The sequence below is a fragment of the Tachysurus fulvidraco genome, chromosome 9, assembly GCF_022655615.1.
Source record: "Tachysurus fulvidraco isolate hzauxx_2018 chromosome 9, HZAU_PFXX_2.0, whole genome shotgun sequence".
NCBI lineage: Eukaryota > Metazoa > Chordata > Actinopteri > Siluriformes > Bagridae > Tachysurus > Tachysurus fulvidraco.
The window spans coordinates 17,088,480-17,104,918 of NC_062526.1; the positions used below are offsets into that span (position 1 = coordinate 17,088,480).

At 36.7% G+C, this 16,439-nt stretch overlaps 1 protein-coding gene across 2 annotated transcripts in view; it reads left to right on the plus strand.

The window, feature by feature from the left end:
* Nucleotides 1-281: 281 nt before the first annotated feature.
* The window catches only part of LOC113638654 (BOLA class I histocompatibility antigen, alpha chain BL3-7-like), a 209,529-nt gene continuing 193,371 nt past the window's right edge, over nucleotides 282-16,439 (plus strand). For both annotated transcript variants that reach the window (XM_047818576.1, XM_047818577.1), the window contains exons 1-5: nucleotides 282-362; nucleotides 1,338-1,410; nucleotides 2,042-2,308; nucleotides 2,828-3,103; nucleotides 3,354-3,635. In XM_047818576.1, coding sequence (XP_047674532.1) covers nucleotides 282-362; nucleotides 1,338-1,410; nucleotides 2,042-2,308; nucleotides 2,828-3,103; nucleotides 3,354-3,635 — 979 coding nt within the window. The remainder of the gene's footprint in view (nucleotides 363-1,337; nucleotides 1,411-2,041; nucleotides 2,309-2,827; nucleotides 3,104-3,353; nucleotides 3,636-16,439) is intronic.

Here is a 16,439-nt window from a genome sequence, read left to right on the forward strand (position 1 = left end):
TTACAAATATATACATTCTGATGAATGTGTTATTAAAGTTTCTCAGAAAACAGTGATGTTATATATTTTACTGAAGCTGCTATAATGTTAGAAACATTTCACCAAATATTATATGTTATCCACACCCAGTGTCTGAAATGTCAGTGTAAGGACACTTGTGTTTACAGTTTTTTGTATCATTCAATACAGAGCTTGAAACTACTTGTTAAACTGGTTCTCTGTCACCTCCTAGTTGTTTTCTCTTTCACTTTACTGGGTTTGACTCACACTATAATATCTGTATGAGCTATATCATCTGCTCTGCACTGTGTCTTCACTTCTCGTTCTCTCCTGGCAGATATTTCTGTAAAAACCCAACTGAGGTAAGCACAAGCTCACATAGACAATATAAATAAACATTTTCTGGAGTTTTCTTTCATACTGTGTATTTCTGAGTGAAATTAAGGCCTGAGATTCGGTTTTATAGTGAAATGTGAAGATTCTGTGTAGGTCTGTGCTGCCCTTAAATAAAATCCTTCACATGTAGATTAGAGTATCATCTGTTGGTGTATTTTCTTTTATTAATGGCAGGAAACTTCATACTGTGGAAATCCATCACCTCACCCTATAGACTTTGTAAGAAATAAAAAATGCGTTGTGTAAAAATAAGACGATGATGTTGAAGATCTTAATAAAGAACAAGAAGTTTATTCCAGCATAGCAGTGACAAATTACATGGCGTACTTTGGGTTCGTTGGAGTCGGTAGGAACCCGAACCCAGAGCAAATCATAGTCACGCATTTTATACTGTTTTCCTCTTTGTAGTTTTAATGAGATTCTACTTTGAAGGTATATTGAGCGTAAGATCTGAGTGTCTCCCAAATGGCTGGGTCACACCTTGTTATTTAGCCAGATGTCTTTAAATGTTAATCACGGTCACGTACACCTTTGTCTTGTTATTGTTACAATTGTTATCAGTCAACTGGTCACTTTAAATGGTAATCGTGGTCACGTAAACCCTTTGTTCGTGGTGATCCCTGATGTCCTGCTGCTGCTCCCATATTTATAATTGAATCAAGTTTATACGTTTAGAGTACTAACCGTATTACCTCATGATACTTAAACCGTTTTAGGAATGTGCTCTTTTAGATGTGTACCTTGGAGTAGAATTTGGGTGCAATTTCTGTAATTTCTTACATCTTCTAACACTTAGTCAAGTCCTAACACTTACTGAAGGGAACATTAGTTATTTCTGGTTCATTAAACTGTTTAGGGGAAAAGTAAAGAGGTTCATCAAGCTTCATCACAGTAACAGAAAGGAATGATTAACATTTAAGACTTCTGCTTTAAACCTGTAGGAAATGGACCTCAGTTGTTCCTCAGTAAAAGTTCTGCTGTTCCTTATGAATGGTTTTCATCAGATGTCAGCAGGTGAGTTTTTATTGTTAAATCTTTAATATTTAATAATAATGCTGGCATTCATAAATATAGAACACATTTAAACATTTATTATTGATAATTGCATAAACCATTGCATAATTAAACTATGGCATAATATAAAAATAACTACAACCTTAAAAGATGCCAAAACCAAACAATGCATGTTATGGTATTGTGTTGGTATGTGGGCTTTGCCCCAGAGTTTGCTGAACCCTATCCTGCTATTCTGCTTTCAGCACCATTCATGATTTTTTTCAGGGGTTTAATAATTATGGATACAAATAGTAAAAAAAAAAAAAGAAGAAGAAGAAGAATAAGATTGGTAACTGGTTTGTGTGTGTGTGTGTGTGTGTGTGTGTGTGTGTGTGTGTGTGTGTGTGTGTGTGTGTGTGTGTGTGTGTGTGTGTGTGTGTGTGTGTGTGCGTTGGGATGTTGGGGGTTGTGGCCTTATTAACTCAGTCATCAAGTGGGGGACTTATAAATACTGTAATCATTTTTATAACACAAAACCCTTAAGAATCTCTCATGAAAGAAAACACATTTTCTGTCTGTATAATTATAAATCTTTGTTTTCATGTTTTACCTTATATGAGTGTTATTAAAAGTATTTACACCTTTACAGACACACATTCATTGCAGTACTGCTATACTGGAGTCACACCAGCTATACATATCCCAGAGTTCACTGCTGTTGGTCTGGTGGATGGAGAACTGTCTGAGTACTATGATAGCAACATCCGGAGCATTATACCAAAGACAGAGTGGATAAAAAAGGTTGATGCTGATCATCCATATTACTGGTCCACAGAGACCGAGGTATGGCAGGATGAAGAGGAGTGGCTTAAACATGATGTGGTTACAGCAATGAATCACTTTAATCAGACTGAAGGTAAAAAGCTTTGAGGTAAAAACACTCTTTGAGGTTTTATTATACAGCTTACTAAAACCTGAATGGATGGAATGGAATGTTTTTTCCCCTCAAGAAAACTAGAATAGCATTTATAATTTAAAAACAGAAAAAGTAGAAATGCCAGGACTCAGCCCGGACTTTGGCCATGTGCCTTTTGTTTATGTTCTGTGTTCACGTGTCTGCCCCGCCCTTGTCTCTTCCTCCCCGCCCCTGCACACCTGGTCCTTATAAGTTTTTTAATTTTATCATGTATTTAACTGTGCTGCGTTGCCCAAGGCAGCGCGGAATCCTCGTCTTTAGTTTGTCGTCTGAAGTCGTGTCTGTGTTTCATGTTGTTTAGTTATTAAACCTGTTTTTTGTTTAGCTATCCTGCATTTGGGTCCGTTTTTACCTCTCATCATGACAAGAAAACATAATGTAATGGTTTTAATGTAGAGAGTAGATAAAGAAGGAACTTAGCAGAACTCATTACATATGTGTTTGTGTGTGTGCGCACAGGAGTTCACACTGTGCAGCTGATGTTTGGCTGTGAGATTGATGATGACGGCACCACCAGAGTATTCAGCCATTTTGGTTATGATGGAGAAGATTTCATCAGTCTGGATCTGAAAACTAAAACCTGGACTGCAGCCAGCATTAAAACTCTGATCACTAAAAAAAAGTGGAATCCTACAGGGCATAAAGCTAAAGGCTGTACATTATACTTGGAGAACGAGTGTATTGATTGGTTAAAGAAGTTTGTATCTTATCGCAGAGACACTCTGGAGAGGAAAGGTAAAGTGTGGGGTGTGACATTAATAACACACACTACAACACACACATATAGACATGATTATCATGCACACACACACACACACACACACACACACACACACACACACACACACACACACACACACACACACACACTAATAAAACACTTCTCTACAACATAACAGCACATTCCATCACTAAAACATGCACACACATGTATAGTGTAAATAAAGAAATCTAAGTGAATTTTAATATTTCTGTGTCTCTGCAGTTTGTCCTACAGCGTCAGTGTTCCAGAAACACTCGCCTTCTCCAGAGTTGGTGTGTCACGCTACAGGTTTCTTCCCCAAAGCAGTGAACATCACCTGGAGGAAGGACGGAGAGGACGTGCATGAGGATGTGGAGCTCAGAGAGACGTTACCCAACCAGGACAGAAGCTTCCAGAAGAGAAGCATTCTGAAAGTCCCAGCTGAAGAGCTGCAGAAACACACCTACACCTGTGTGATTCAGCACAGCAGCTTGGAGAAGGAGATAGTGCTAGAAGTACCAAAAGGTCCTGATCAACTCCACATACAGTAGAAACAATAAATCTGATTTCCTGCTTCAGCAAATAATAAAGACTCATAAAGGCATGTGCTCTATAATAATAAAGACTCTCATTTAACAGTTGGAGGATCGATGGCTATCATCACTGGTGTAGTCGTGGCTCTCGTCGTTCTCGTTGCCGGTGTTGCTGGAATTATGGTCTGGAAGAAGAAGAACTCTGGTGAGAGGAGACATATGCAAAGTTTTCACAGAACAGATTTACACTTTCTAATTCTTGAAGGAAATTTGAAGATTTTGCTTGTTTTTAATCTGAACTGATGAACTGATAAATAAATGTCTGTCCATCATCTGTGTTTCAGGCTTCAAACGTGCTCCAGCCTCTGAAGAGTCTTCCTCCACCAACTCATAAAGCGTGACTGTGTGTCTTCCTGCTGAAGTGAGAGAGTAAGACATGATGATGTTTACAGTGTCATAGGGAAGAAAAATCTGTGTGTGGACTGAAACTCACTGGAGACATGATAAAAAATTTATTTTGGCACAAATGAGTGCTTTTAAACATCATGCCATTACACTCCATAGCAGTCTGTAGAGAAAAGAGTTCTTCTGTATGGTCTGTGCTGCCTGGAGCCTGAACACAGAATACAGATTATATCTTATTTTATTTTTTAAAGAGCCTCTTCCCAGAGTCACAGCTTTTACTTGGACTTTCTCCAGGATTTGATTGCCTGCTGTTGAAGATGTATATATTATTAATATATCCATTATATATTATTTTGCCATTTTCTGGAAACTTACTTTCATTTTCTTGCCATCGGTTTGTCAGGCATAGATCCTAATAGGATACAGTTAAAATATTCCTCTATCTATGTCTCTGTCCTTGAGGCTGATGGTGTCTGGTCTGTTGTAGGATATGACTCTGTGTGATGCTTCATCACTGCTTGATATGGATATGTTTTTTCATCATGCAGAAGGTTCCAGAGCACATCTACATTACATAAAGTAGAGCGGGTCTCCTGGATGTGTCTCATAAGTGCATCAGAACAATTCAACTCTCTTTAGGAAGGCGCAACAGCGTCTTTACCTTTTAGGGAGACTTAAAAAAAGCTCATCTACAACCCCTGGCAATAAGAATGGAATCACCCCTCTCAGAACATGTTCATTCAAATGTTTAATTGTGTAAAAAAAAAAAAAAAAAACATGCACATATATGCCACAAAACAAATTTCACTCAACAATCTAAACTTCTGGCTGTATAAAACACTTTAAAAAAAACAAAGAAAGATAACTATAGTCAATTACAATTGTTTTTACAGATCAAACAGAGGAAAAAAATCTGGAATCACACAAATCTGAGGAAAATTATATGGAATCAACAAATAAAAACACTACTAGTACTTTGTTGAACCACCTCTGGCTTTTATAACAGCTTTAATTCTCTGAGGCATGGATTTAACTAATGACAAACAGTATACTTCATCAATCTGTCTCCAGCTTTGTCTTATTGCAGTTGTCACATCAGCTTTGCAGGTTGGAGCCTTGTCGTGGACCATTTTCTTTCATTTCCACCACAGATTTTCAATTGGATTGAGGTCCAGATGCCATTGACATTATATGTCTTTCCTGTAGGAATGTTTTCACAGATTTTGCCCTATGGCACGATGCATTATCATCCTGAAAAATTATGCTACCATCACCAAACATCCTTTCAATTGATGGAATAAGAAAAGTGTCCAAAATCTCAACATAAACTTGTGCATTTATAGAAGATGTAATGACTGTCATCTCTCCCATACCTTTACCTGACATACAACCCCATATCATTAATGATTGTGGAAATTTGTATGTTTTTCTTTTCTTCGAGAAGTTTGATAATCCTCTCCTTTGTTTCAACTGACATCTCTCGTGTTGAAGCCATGAGTTATGTCATCTTGGTTCAACACATCACTAATGAGTGCAAGCACTCTTTTTTAACTGCAGACTAATTAGCAGTTGTAATCAGATACAGGTGTTTGTTTTAGAAATGCAAAGTGCATGCTGAGTCCCTATAATTTTCCTCAGAGTTGTGTGATTCCATTTATTTTTTCCTTTGTTCGATCTGTAAAAACTGTTGTAATTGACTATAGTTTTCTTTCTGTAGTTTTCTACAGTGTTTTATACAGCCAGAAGTTTGGATTGTTGAGTGAAATTTGTTTTGTGGCATATATGTGCCTGTTTTTTTTTTCTACACAATTAAACATTTGAATGAACATCTTCTGAGAGGGGTGATTCCATTCTTATTGCCAGGGGTTGTATCCCCTGATATCCCAGTAAAGGTTTACATATCCCCTGGTATCCCAGTAAAAGTTTATATATCCCCTGAGATCCCAGTAAATGTTTATATATCCCCTAAGATACCTGAAAACAATATTTACAGCTGCATCATTAAGAGCGTCCTAACGAATTCTATCACACTGCAATACGACAGCTCCAGTAGTTGAAAGGAAATCACAGCAAAAAGGCTGGTGAAATCTCCAAAGGCATCATTGAGTCTCATCACTGTTCAGCCATTTGTAGATAATGGCTCTATAACCTTTTCCAGACTGATTGATCTCATTACTTTCTTTCTCATTTGTTCCTGTTTTTTTTGGATCTCAACATGATGATTAACTTTTGAGGATCTTTTGGTTGACTTCACTTTGTCAGTCAGTTCTTATTTAAGTGATTTCTTGATTGCAAACAGGTGTGGCAGTTATGTTATGTTTTAACAGGGGGGCAAACATTTTTTCACACAGGGCCATGTATGTTTGGATTTAGTTATCCCTTAACAATAAAAACCTTCATTTAAAAACTGCATATTGTGTTTATTTGTGTTATCTTTGATTAATATTTAAATTTGTTTGAAGATCTGAAACATTAAAGTGTGACAAACGTGCGAAAAAATTAAAAATCCGGAAGGGGGCAAACACTTTTTCACACCAATGTAAATATTGACATTGTAATTTATTGTTTACAGACAATTGTTATTAGACTATGTACTACCTTTGATTGCAAATGCTTCCACAAACCCAATATTGTTCAAACTTCGACATTTTTTGCACTGTGATATCTGCCATTTGTTTTCTCATATTTGCTCAAGTCAATGAAGTGTAATTCCTTTATTCTGGAGTGCGTCATTAAACTTAATACAATATAGTTGATATTTTGCACTGATATTTATCAACACAAGTGCTACTGTAACTGCATGGAATCCTTAAAAGAAATGTTTTCATAAAAAGTATATTGTGTGAGAATGCTTTGTTTTCCGAATTGCCAATTATTTACATTTATTATCACATATCTTTACGAAGGGACTTGTGCCTAAAAGTTAGTTCAAAATGTGTAAGGTTGATAGATTTATGGCTTCTTCTGCCATAAGTTCAACATTATCTGATATCATCAGATCAACATTAGTTCAATATTATCTGATATCAGAGTCAGGTTCTTAACTAACAACCTGTTGGTTATTAATACTCACTTAAATGTGGCAAGAAATGGCTCATTTTTGTGAAAGGCCAGTGTTCATGATAATGGTTGGCCTTTTATTTGTTGGTGCCTAAAGAAACCCATCTTAGGCACTTGATTGGTAAAGTAGTAATAAGTTACCTAGATTTACCTATAATTATTCTTTTGATATCTAAAAAACGAAAGCAGCACAAACGGAGCACAAATGAACGAGACTATCTTGCTGACGTTTTGTGTTGGGTGGGGGGCCAACTTCATGCTGGTAAGTAGTAACTATAACAAGCTAATAATAAATAGCGTGGCCACAAGGTCCTACATTTTGCTTTTTTGACAAAATAGTCAAAAAGACAATAGTAACAATAATAACAACAATAGTAACAACAAAACTTTTATCTATCTATCTATCTATCTATCTATCTATCTATCTATCTATCTATCTATCTATCTATCTATCTATCTATCTATCTATCTATCTATCTATCTATCTATCTATCTGTCTATCTATCTGTCTATCTATCTGTCTATCTACCTATAAAGAAGATCTGTCTGGTAAAAGGCAAGAGAAAGATTTCAATTCTTATAATTAAAGGAATTGTAAATAATTTGAGATTAAACTCATCCACCAAACAGTGACATCACCATGTGTTTCCTTTGGTCTGTGTTATTTTCCTTCATTGATCATTCTCTGGTTTCTTCTAATTTTTCTCAGTCTACTTACTGTAGGTTTGTAGCTTCTTTCTTTAATCATTTGATCTAGATGCTGTTAAAAACTAAAAGCACCTATAAACTACCCATTTTCTGTTGAGTCATTTAGAGAGCTTTAACACATAAAGTAATGAATGTATTTAAACAGTTATAACATTTTTTTTTACAAAAGTATAGTGGAGCAGCTCATAATCAGTGGTATTAGGCAGAGACAGATGGACACGTGCTGCGTGAGCTGACATCAACATTATCATTGCCTCAGTTATTGTGTAAACCTTTATAAATAGCCCAAATCAGTTCAGTGTTAATATTCTATCCATTCTCAGAGATTATGGACTGGAAGATTATTAGAGAGAAAATAAATATTGCTGTATTTAAAATGTAAAACTATAAAATTCTAAAGGTTATAAAATTAATGTTTCTTCTTTCAGGGTTAAATAAAACATTTTCTGAGAACTTGGATAAAGCAACAGTTTTGTTGTTGTTGTTGTTTCTCTTAAAGTTTTCTGTACATTTTATTTTAAAATCTGATGCATGTTTACTGAGTAAAAGTCTTTCTTTAATGTTTTCTCCAGGTTCTGTGTCTCCTGCTGTGTTCTTCATGCTGATTAATGCTGGTTCAGTGACTGTGTTTCTTCTCTGATGAAGCACAGGAAAACACACAGAGGTCAAATATATTGAGGTCCAGATTTTTGTTATTGAGTTTTGAATTAAATTTGTGTAACATTTAATAACTGTAATAATTGTATATAAGAACTCAGTAATGAACATAATTATGATTATAATTGAACTGATTATTCTATTCCATTGTCTCGTCTGTGATCTCTGTGTAATTACAGGATCCTGACTCTGATCTCTGGAAGAAGAAAACCAAGAGGAGACATGATGAAGTGGAGTACTCTTATGTTGTGTTTTCTTCTGTCACTCAGTAACACAGCAGAGTCTGGGTCATGTGTCTACATCATACCACACACTGTTTACTGATTACTGACCTCTTACACATTTCTGGTGGTGAGCCAATGAAGGAATGAAGGAATCAGTCTAATATTCTCCTTCAGTTCTTCAGCACATAATATGAACTCATTTGCAAGAATAGTTTAGTGCATTTTTTTTTGGACTTGGTGAAACTTTTAATGAGCTTCAAAATATAAAATAAATCATTATTGCTGATAAAGTGAACAGAATGTTTTTATTATCAGAAAACTGATTATACTTTAAAAATAAAGTAGATTACTCAAATTAAATGTATTTATTTATTTGTTCAACTCACCGTTTGCTATTCAGAATAATTCTTCTAATTAAATAAATGTTATTATAGAGCATTAGATTAATGATTACAGATTGTACACATGTCCTGGTTGAGCACTAGGTGGCGCTCTGAGGGGTTTTCTATAAATAAACAGCAGCATTGATCTCGAACTGAAGAGGAAACAAGGATCAAATCATATATACCGCCTTCTATTTAATCTGTAATTTAAAGGTCAGTAATTCATAAAAACCTCACACATTACACTGATTATAAAACAAAAAATTTTCTCCATTTGAATGATAACAAGAAAGAGATGATGTTGTTTGGCCCAAGTGGCTCCTGTAAGTCTACCCCCCGTTTACCTGGGTCCTTTGGCATCTTATGTTAGACCTGTGCTATCTAGTTTGCCTTAAAATTGATGTTGCTTCACCCCTACATTGAGCTGATCAAATGCTTCTTGACACCTAAAGGACAAAGAGGAAGCTTAGAGGAGACCGTGCCTTCTCTGTTGCTACTCCTAGGTTATAGAACAACTTGCTTCTGTACATCAGACAGGCACCCACTGTTTTCTTGTTTAACAACCGTTTGAAAACGTATTTCTATTCCCTGGTTTTTGTTTAATTCTGAATTATTGCTGTTATTATTTGATTTTGTTACTATTTAATTATTTTTGTATCTGTATTTTATGATGTACAGCCCATTGTGTTCAGCATTGCTTTATAAATTATTATTATTATTTTTTAAAATTATTTATTTATTTATTTATTTATTTATTTATTTATTTATTTATTTATTTATTATATTTTTTTAATATAGATTTGATGAAATTTACAGATGTTCGCAGTTAACAGCAACTGTTAGCAGTTCTATGTTAGGAATAATATTAAATTTACATTATTCTTTAAGACAGTGTACGGCAATGAAATAGTTGGTGAAATATTTAAAAAAAATTATATAGTAAGAGTCTGCTACTACTCTTCGTCTATAGTTTAACTGTTTTCACTGCTTTATTTTAAATACCACACATGAGTCAGGAAACTTAATCAACCACACTGAAATACGCATGTGCACAGTGCGCATGCACACAATTTCTGAAGGGAAAAATGCATTAATACACAAACATACAAAACAACAATTAATCAACAATATATATAATTGATTGTAAATATACACGACTGATTGTATAAGGAATGTGCTGATGTAAGTGTGTTCCTTATAAAGTGGACATTTTCCCTTTTAGTATGCACGGTGGCTTTGTGGGTAGCACGTTCGCCTCACACCGCCAGGGTCGGGGTTCAATTCCCGCCTCCGCCTTGTGTGTGCGGAGTTTGCATGTTCTCCCCGCCCCTCGGGGGTTTCCTCCGCGGTACTCCGGTTTCCTCCCCCAGTCCAAAGACATGCATGATAGGTTAATTGGCATCTCCGGAAAATTGTCCGTAGTGCGTGAGTGGCACTCCGTCCAGGGCAGGGGTCGGTAACCTTAAACACTCAAAGAGCCATTTGGATCCGTTTCCCACAGAAAAAATAACACAGGGAGCCACAAAACCCTTTTGACATCTAAAATGAAGAGAACACTGCATATATCGTTTTTTACCTTTATGGAAAGTATAGAAAAAACTGTAGTGTGTTGCATTTATGAAATCAATTAACTGCTACCGATTAAACGCAATTTTATTTCTGCAGGCAAACAAAAATATTTTTAACAGTTTGAACTAACCTTAAGAAAAAGACGCTGGGTTGAAGTTTACTTTCAAAGAAAATGTTTAATATATAATTGAGTCCTTCGTATTCATGACCAGGGCTCTCAAGTTTTGAAGACAGGCAAGCATGACATGACCAACCCCTCGCTTTTTTTCATTGGATGTTACGTTAAATTTTTCCCAGATAGTGCTATTTTCTGATTGGCTAATGTGTAGCCTCTTTTTTGATTGGCTGATAAGTGTCAGGCTCGACTAAGAACTGAGACGCGCTTGATTCCTGCCCGGTTCCACAGAAGAGACAGCGGTGCGGACTGATACTTTTTGGGCGCTGCGGCTTATTAAATATATGATAGTCAAAACATTTTTCTGCGTGAGAATGTGATGTGCGGCGGGAGAGCGTGAGAAAAGACCCAGATGCGTGACTGTCACTCTCAATGCGTGACACTTGAACGCCCTGCATGACATAAAAAAAATTTTTTTTATGCGCAGCAAACCAAAACTGCGCCTGCTTCTGTGTGTCGGATTTCACAAGTCGGCAGTTATGACGCATATTTTGAGAGACCAAAAAAAAAAAAATTTAAACACGGTTTATTTTAATGTTACAAGAGCATCACGATCTTAGAATTCAGAATTACATTTTTTTTAAAAACTAACAAACAAAAATAAAACATTTTGATTAAATATTTATTTTCCAAATCTATAGGGAGCCGCAGCAGAGGGGTGAAAGAGCCACTTGCGGCTCCGGAGCCGCGGGTTGCCGACCCCTGGTCCAGGGTGTATCCTGCCTTGATGCCCGATGACGCCTGAGATAGGCACAGGCTCCCCGTGACCCGAGAAGTTCGGATAAAGCGGTAGAAGGTGAGTGAGAGTGAGTAAACGTGTATTTCTCACGCAGAAAAACGTTTTGACTATTTATCATATATTTAATATGCCGCAGCACCCAAAATGTATCTGTCCGCACCACTGCCTCTATGTAACCGGGCAGGAATCAGCGCGTCTCCCCTGTAGCTCTTAGACGAGCTTGACACTTATCAGCCAATCAAAAAAAAAAAAAAAAAAAAAAGAGGCTACACAATAGCCAATCAGAAAATATCACTATTGTATCTGGGTACAACTTAACGCAACAATCAATAAAATAAAAAGCATATCCTGGAATTGTTCACCATCACCTCATTCACAGAGAAAACCACTGGAGCTGCGAGCATCACTTTGAGCACAGAGATGATCTCCTGTTTTAATGTTACAACAAATTCACAATCACATTTTGACTGCTTAAGGATCTCGCCCCCTATTGCATGTTTTTGCCTACATGACTTACTCAACAAAAAGTGGTACAGCTCCCACATACAGACACACAGGGGTGAGCCTGGTCTCATTGGAAAGAAGAGATTCTCTAGTTTCAGAAACTAGTTTCCGATTGATTCTAGGCCTTACTGGCACAAAGTTACAGAGGCTAGAATGGAAGGTTTTCATTTCCGCCTGGGTTGTTTACCTGATAAACTGATTAATCTTATTTTTCTGGAACATGCTAGGGACCAAATAACAACTGAGGGTCATAGCCACATGTCTTGGCTTTCACCAAAAAAAAATTCAAGTCAAAAGACCCAAAAATGGCTTCAATAAAAATATTTTTCTACGGACATGGTCGCCTGGTGCAGCATTTTTGTGTACTTGTTTACTGTATAACTTTGAATTAAAAGACTGCATGCTCAGTCTGAAAGGCCTTAAACAAGCATAGACTCTCTGTCTACCACTCTGTTGTGAAAACAGGCCTGTAACTTGACACCTGAGCTGTGAGAGGGACAAAAGGTCAAGGATTACGCAAGAATTCTTCTGCAGCTTTTTCACGCAGACACTGCCAGAGAACACACGGCATGTTGCATATCGTTGGAATCGTCTGCTTATTGGCTAAACAGCTGTATAGGTCCCGGCCCATTTCATTGCTATTGGAAGGAGTAATTGTCAGTCAAATGCGGGTTCCCAAAAATGATGTCATGACATCATTGGCTTCTCAGCCGTCTATCTCTGCCATACAAGCACCGATTGGCTCAAGTGAGGGCTTGTTTGATTCGTTAGGACCTGGGCTATAAATATGATGTTAGATTTTTAGATGTTATATGTTAGAATTTTTGAATACCCCAATGAGAAGTTAGAGCGGCAAAACCAGATGATGGCGTACTACTGTTTCCAGTTTTCGGAACACAAACGGAATATTTGCGGCGCGACCAAAGCGTTTTGGATTAAAAGGCTTACAGATTTCAGTTCCTTGGACCTGTGTGGATTTTTGTGGATTATTTGTTTTGGAATATATTACCTTAGTGAAGAAAGAGACGCGTCTAAAGGTAAGGGAAAAACTGGTCTAGCGCCACCTAGGTCAGTTTTGTCCAAAAAAATTTTTCTAATAGTATGAAGGCTGTGATATTATGCTTTGTGTGTGGGCTTAAAAAAAATATTGAGAGTATAAACTTTACTAGGTAAATAGGTTTTTTTCGTGTTTTTAGAGGATTTGATGCTTTAAAGATGAATTGAAGCTTGTTTCTGGGTCATCCCCTAGTGGTCACTTTGACTTCTCAAGACCCGTAAGAGGTGAGACGTTTCCCAGATAATCAGCATCAGTTTTTCATGAGTGTCTGTAACTTAGACAACAGTTTTACATCCTGTTCACTTACAACACCTGCTCAGAACAAGTAGTTTAGGCCAGTGGTTCTCAAACTGGGGGCCCTGAGATGGTGCCAGGGGGCCCCTGTTTTATGACATTTTATAAAATACTGAATTTATCATAAATTCTGTGTAATCAAATGTCAGAAAAATAAGCCTACTAACAACAGCACTACACTGTATAATTTAATATGTTTTGTTTAATTCAAATATTAAGTTTTAGAATGTTTCATGTCATAAATTTTCTTTTTTGGGGGGCAAGTACATTTTGACACATTAAACATCTCTCTCCAAATAGGCTTAATCATTTTATTAGCACTAAATAAATTAAAGTGTATTGCATTGTCGATGTTATAGGTCACTTTTAAAATCATGTCATATTTGATATCCTGGCCATTGATGCATTAATCGTTGCATCGTTTGCAATCGTTGCAATCGTCTTTCAAAGATGTCAACTAAAAGGCAACTAAGCATTCTTTCATTCTCCATGAGAGGAAAGCCCCCTAAAAAGGCCAGGGTGCAGGATGCTAGCCCAGAGAAGGTGGCAAAAAGGGTAGGCCCATTGTTGTGTTCTGGTGGGGGGTTGGAGATGTTACTCTTGCCTGTCTTCAAAACTTGAGAGCTCTGAATACTGGAGGGATTTTAATAATGAAATCACAAAATGAAAAATGTTTTAGTGCATTTAATGGGGTTGACACAAGTTGACAAGTCATGAAGAAAAAACGTTTTTTTAGAAACACCTGGGGCCTTTTTCAGAAAGGAGGTTACCAATTCTGAGTTTAAACTTGAACTCTGAGTTAACAAACCCTGAGATAGGAAACTCTGAGTTTTCGGTTACAGAACAGCTGAAATGAGTTTTATCAACTCTAAACTATAAAAAGCATTTTTTTTTAAAGCAACACTGCTGTATAAAACAATAGTGGATTTAACATCAAATTTTAAAAGGTGCATTTTAAAAATATATTTTAAAAACATTGAAAATTTATATATATATATATATATATATATATATATATATATATATATATATATATATATATATATATATATATATGAGGGTATCTCGAGTCTGTGAATATGCGGCCAACTTTAATTAAGACAACTTTACTTTTTTCCTTCTCTATAAGTAAGGATGGTTTTGCTTTGTTTCACAGAACTAATACATGCCGTCTTGCATGATTATGCTCGTGTGTCATTTTTGCTTGTTTGTTTATCTGCAATCGTATTGTTCTTGCCTTCAGCTATGATAGACACATTTCTTTCCATTAGTTGCCTGGGTTACGTATGTATGTGTGGGCGGCAGAGGTTGGGCGGAGATATCAATACAGGGGTGGGACCCATTTGGGTTAGGGGGGTGTTTGTTTTGGTGATTTTATATGTCAACATTGGCTGTCAAAAATCGGAGACCCTACCTTTAAGTTGAAGAAAGTTAAAAAAAGAAAAAAGAGGATAGTTCTAGAAGGAAAACTGTTTTATTCATTCACGGCTCTCATTCCAGTGACTGACTCTCCCAAAAGCCAATGGTAGCAGCACTTTCATAAGCCCCGCCTACGTCGTGCGGCGGCGCTGTTGCACGTGCGAAGCAGAGGGGGAGAGTCAAACGGAGCAGCTGCACAGAGCGGTATCCGGAGACCATCCGTAAGAAGTTTTAATATATAGAGAAAAAAGATTAGATGCAATTAATAGATCACATTTCTGAAAGGATTGCGGCCACATGTCATTGGGGTGAGAGGACGACGAGGTGAGGATTTGTGAAATAGAAGCTGATGCATCCAACGAAGAATCGGAGTGTTGCAAATGAGCTTGTTTGAATATATGTGAAGTCATTGCCTTGGCCGGTTTTTTTCTCTCTCTCTTTTCCTTCTTCTTTCAACGTGATCTGCGAGAGTTTTCTGTTCTGTGCCATATTTAACCCTTTTGGAGAGGAATTAACTTTGATTAAATGTGCACAATGGCGAGCCGCCCACGGACCTGTTTCACGTTTGAACTGTGCTTAGAAATCACCAACTGGTAGGATTCCAATTTTCTTGTTTTTGAACACAAAACGACTTTTGTTCGTCAAACTCATTTGATATTTTTGCTACCAAAAAAAATAAGATTATTTTTTGAACTTGAACTGATCGGAAAAGTTCAACAGCTCTTTGTACTGAATTATTTGATTCACGAACTTTGTTTGATTGAACTAATTAATGGATTTGTGCATTTTCAACTCGTATTGTTGAGTATACTGTTGAGTTTAAAAGGGAAAATGATTTGTGTTAAGAAATTCTGAAACACATTCAGTGTTTTGGGTCAAATTGAATGTCCAACCATATTTCTTTTGGGTTGTTGAATGTAATATTTTGTTGAAGGTTATATTATTGTAAAATACTTTGCTCAAAGTGAAAGAAACACACACTACTGTTTTTTGAGAGTTTTCTTTGTTACATTCTGTGAAGAGTGAAACTTCAAATTGAATTGAAGCTGTCAAACTGTTGAATTCTAAGAAACGACAGAAGAGTTGGTTAACTGTATTGATTCTCACGGTTATCAATTAATTGTTCATACCTGTGATCTATCTGATTGACACTAACTAGAAATAGAGACATTTTCTATATTAATACAATTTGCTTAATCAAAGCGAAACTTTGTTAACCATTTAGCAGGGGCGGTTCTAGACCTTTTTTAGGGTGGCTCCAGCGCCCCTGTCTGTGATCTCAGCCACCCTAAAATTACGTTAAAATGCAGGACATGTCGTCGATGGGAAAGAAAATTATTTATGACTTGGACTTGGATCAGTGATCCAATAGAGATTTTTTTTTACTTTGCATTTACGCGCGTGCGTTGTAGTCTTTCAAAAGTGCGTCATTAGCTGTCTGCTTTATTTGAACGGAGAAGCACAAGCACGCGCAGCGTGCACGCGCAGTCAGGGCTGGAGGTGTTTATCTATAACGTTAATCGGCGGAAAGCCGCAAAATGTCTTGTGAATGTTTTTTTTTTTTTTTGGATTCATTGGACTGCATTCATTGGACATACATAC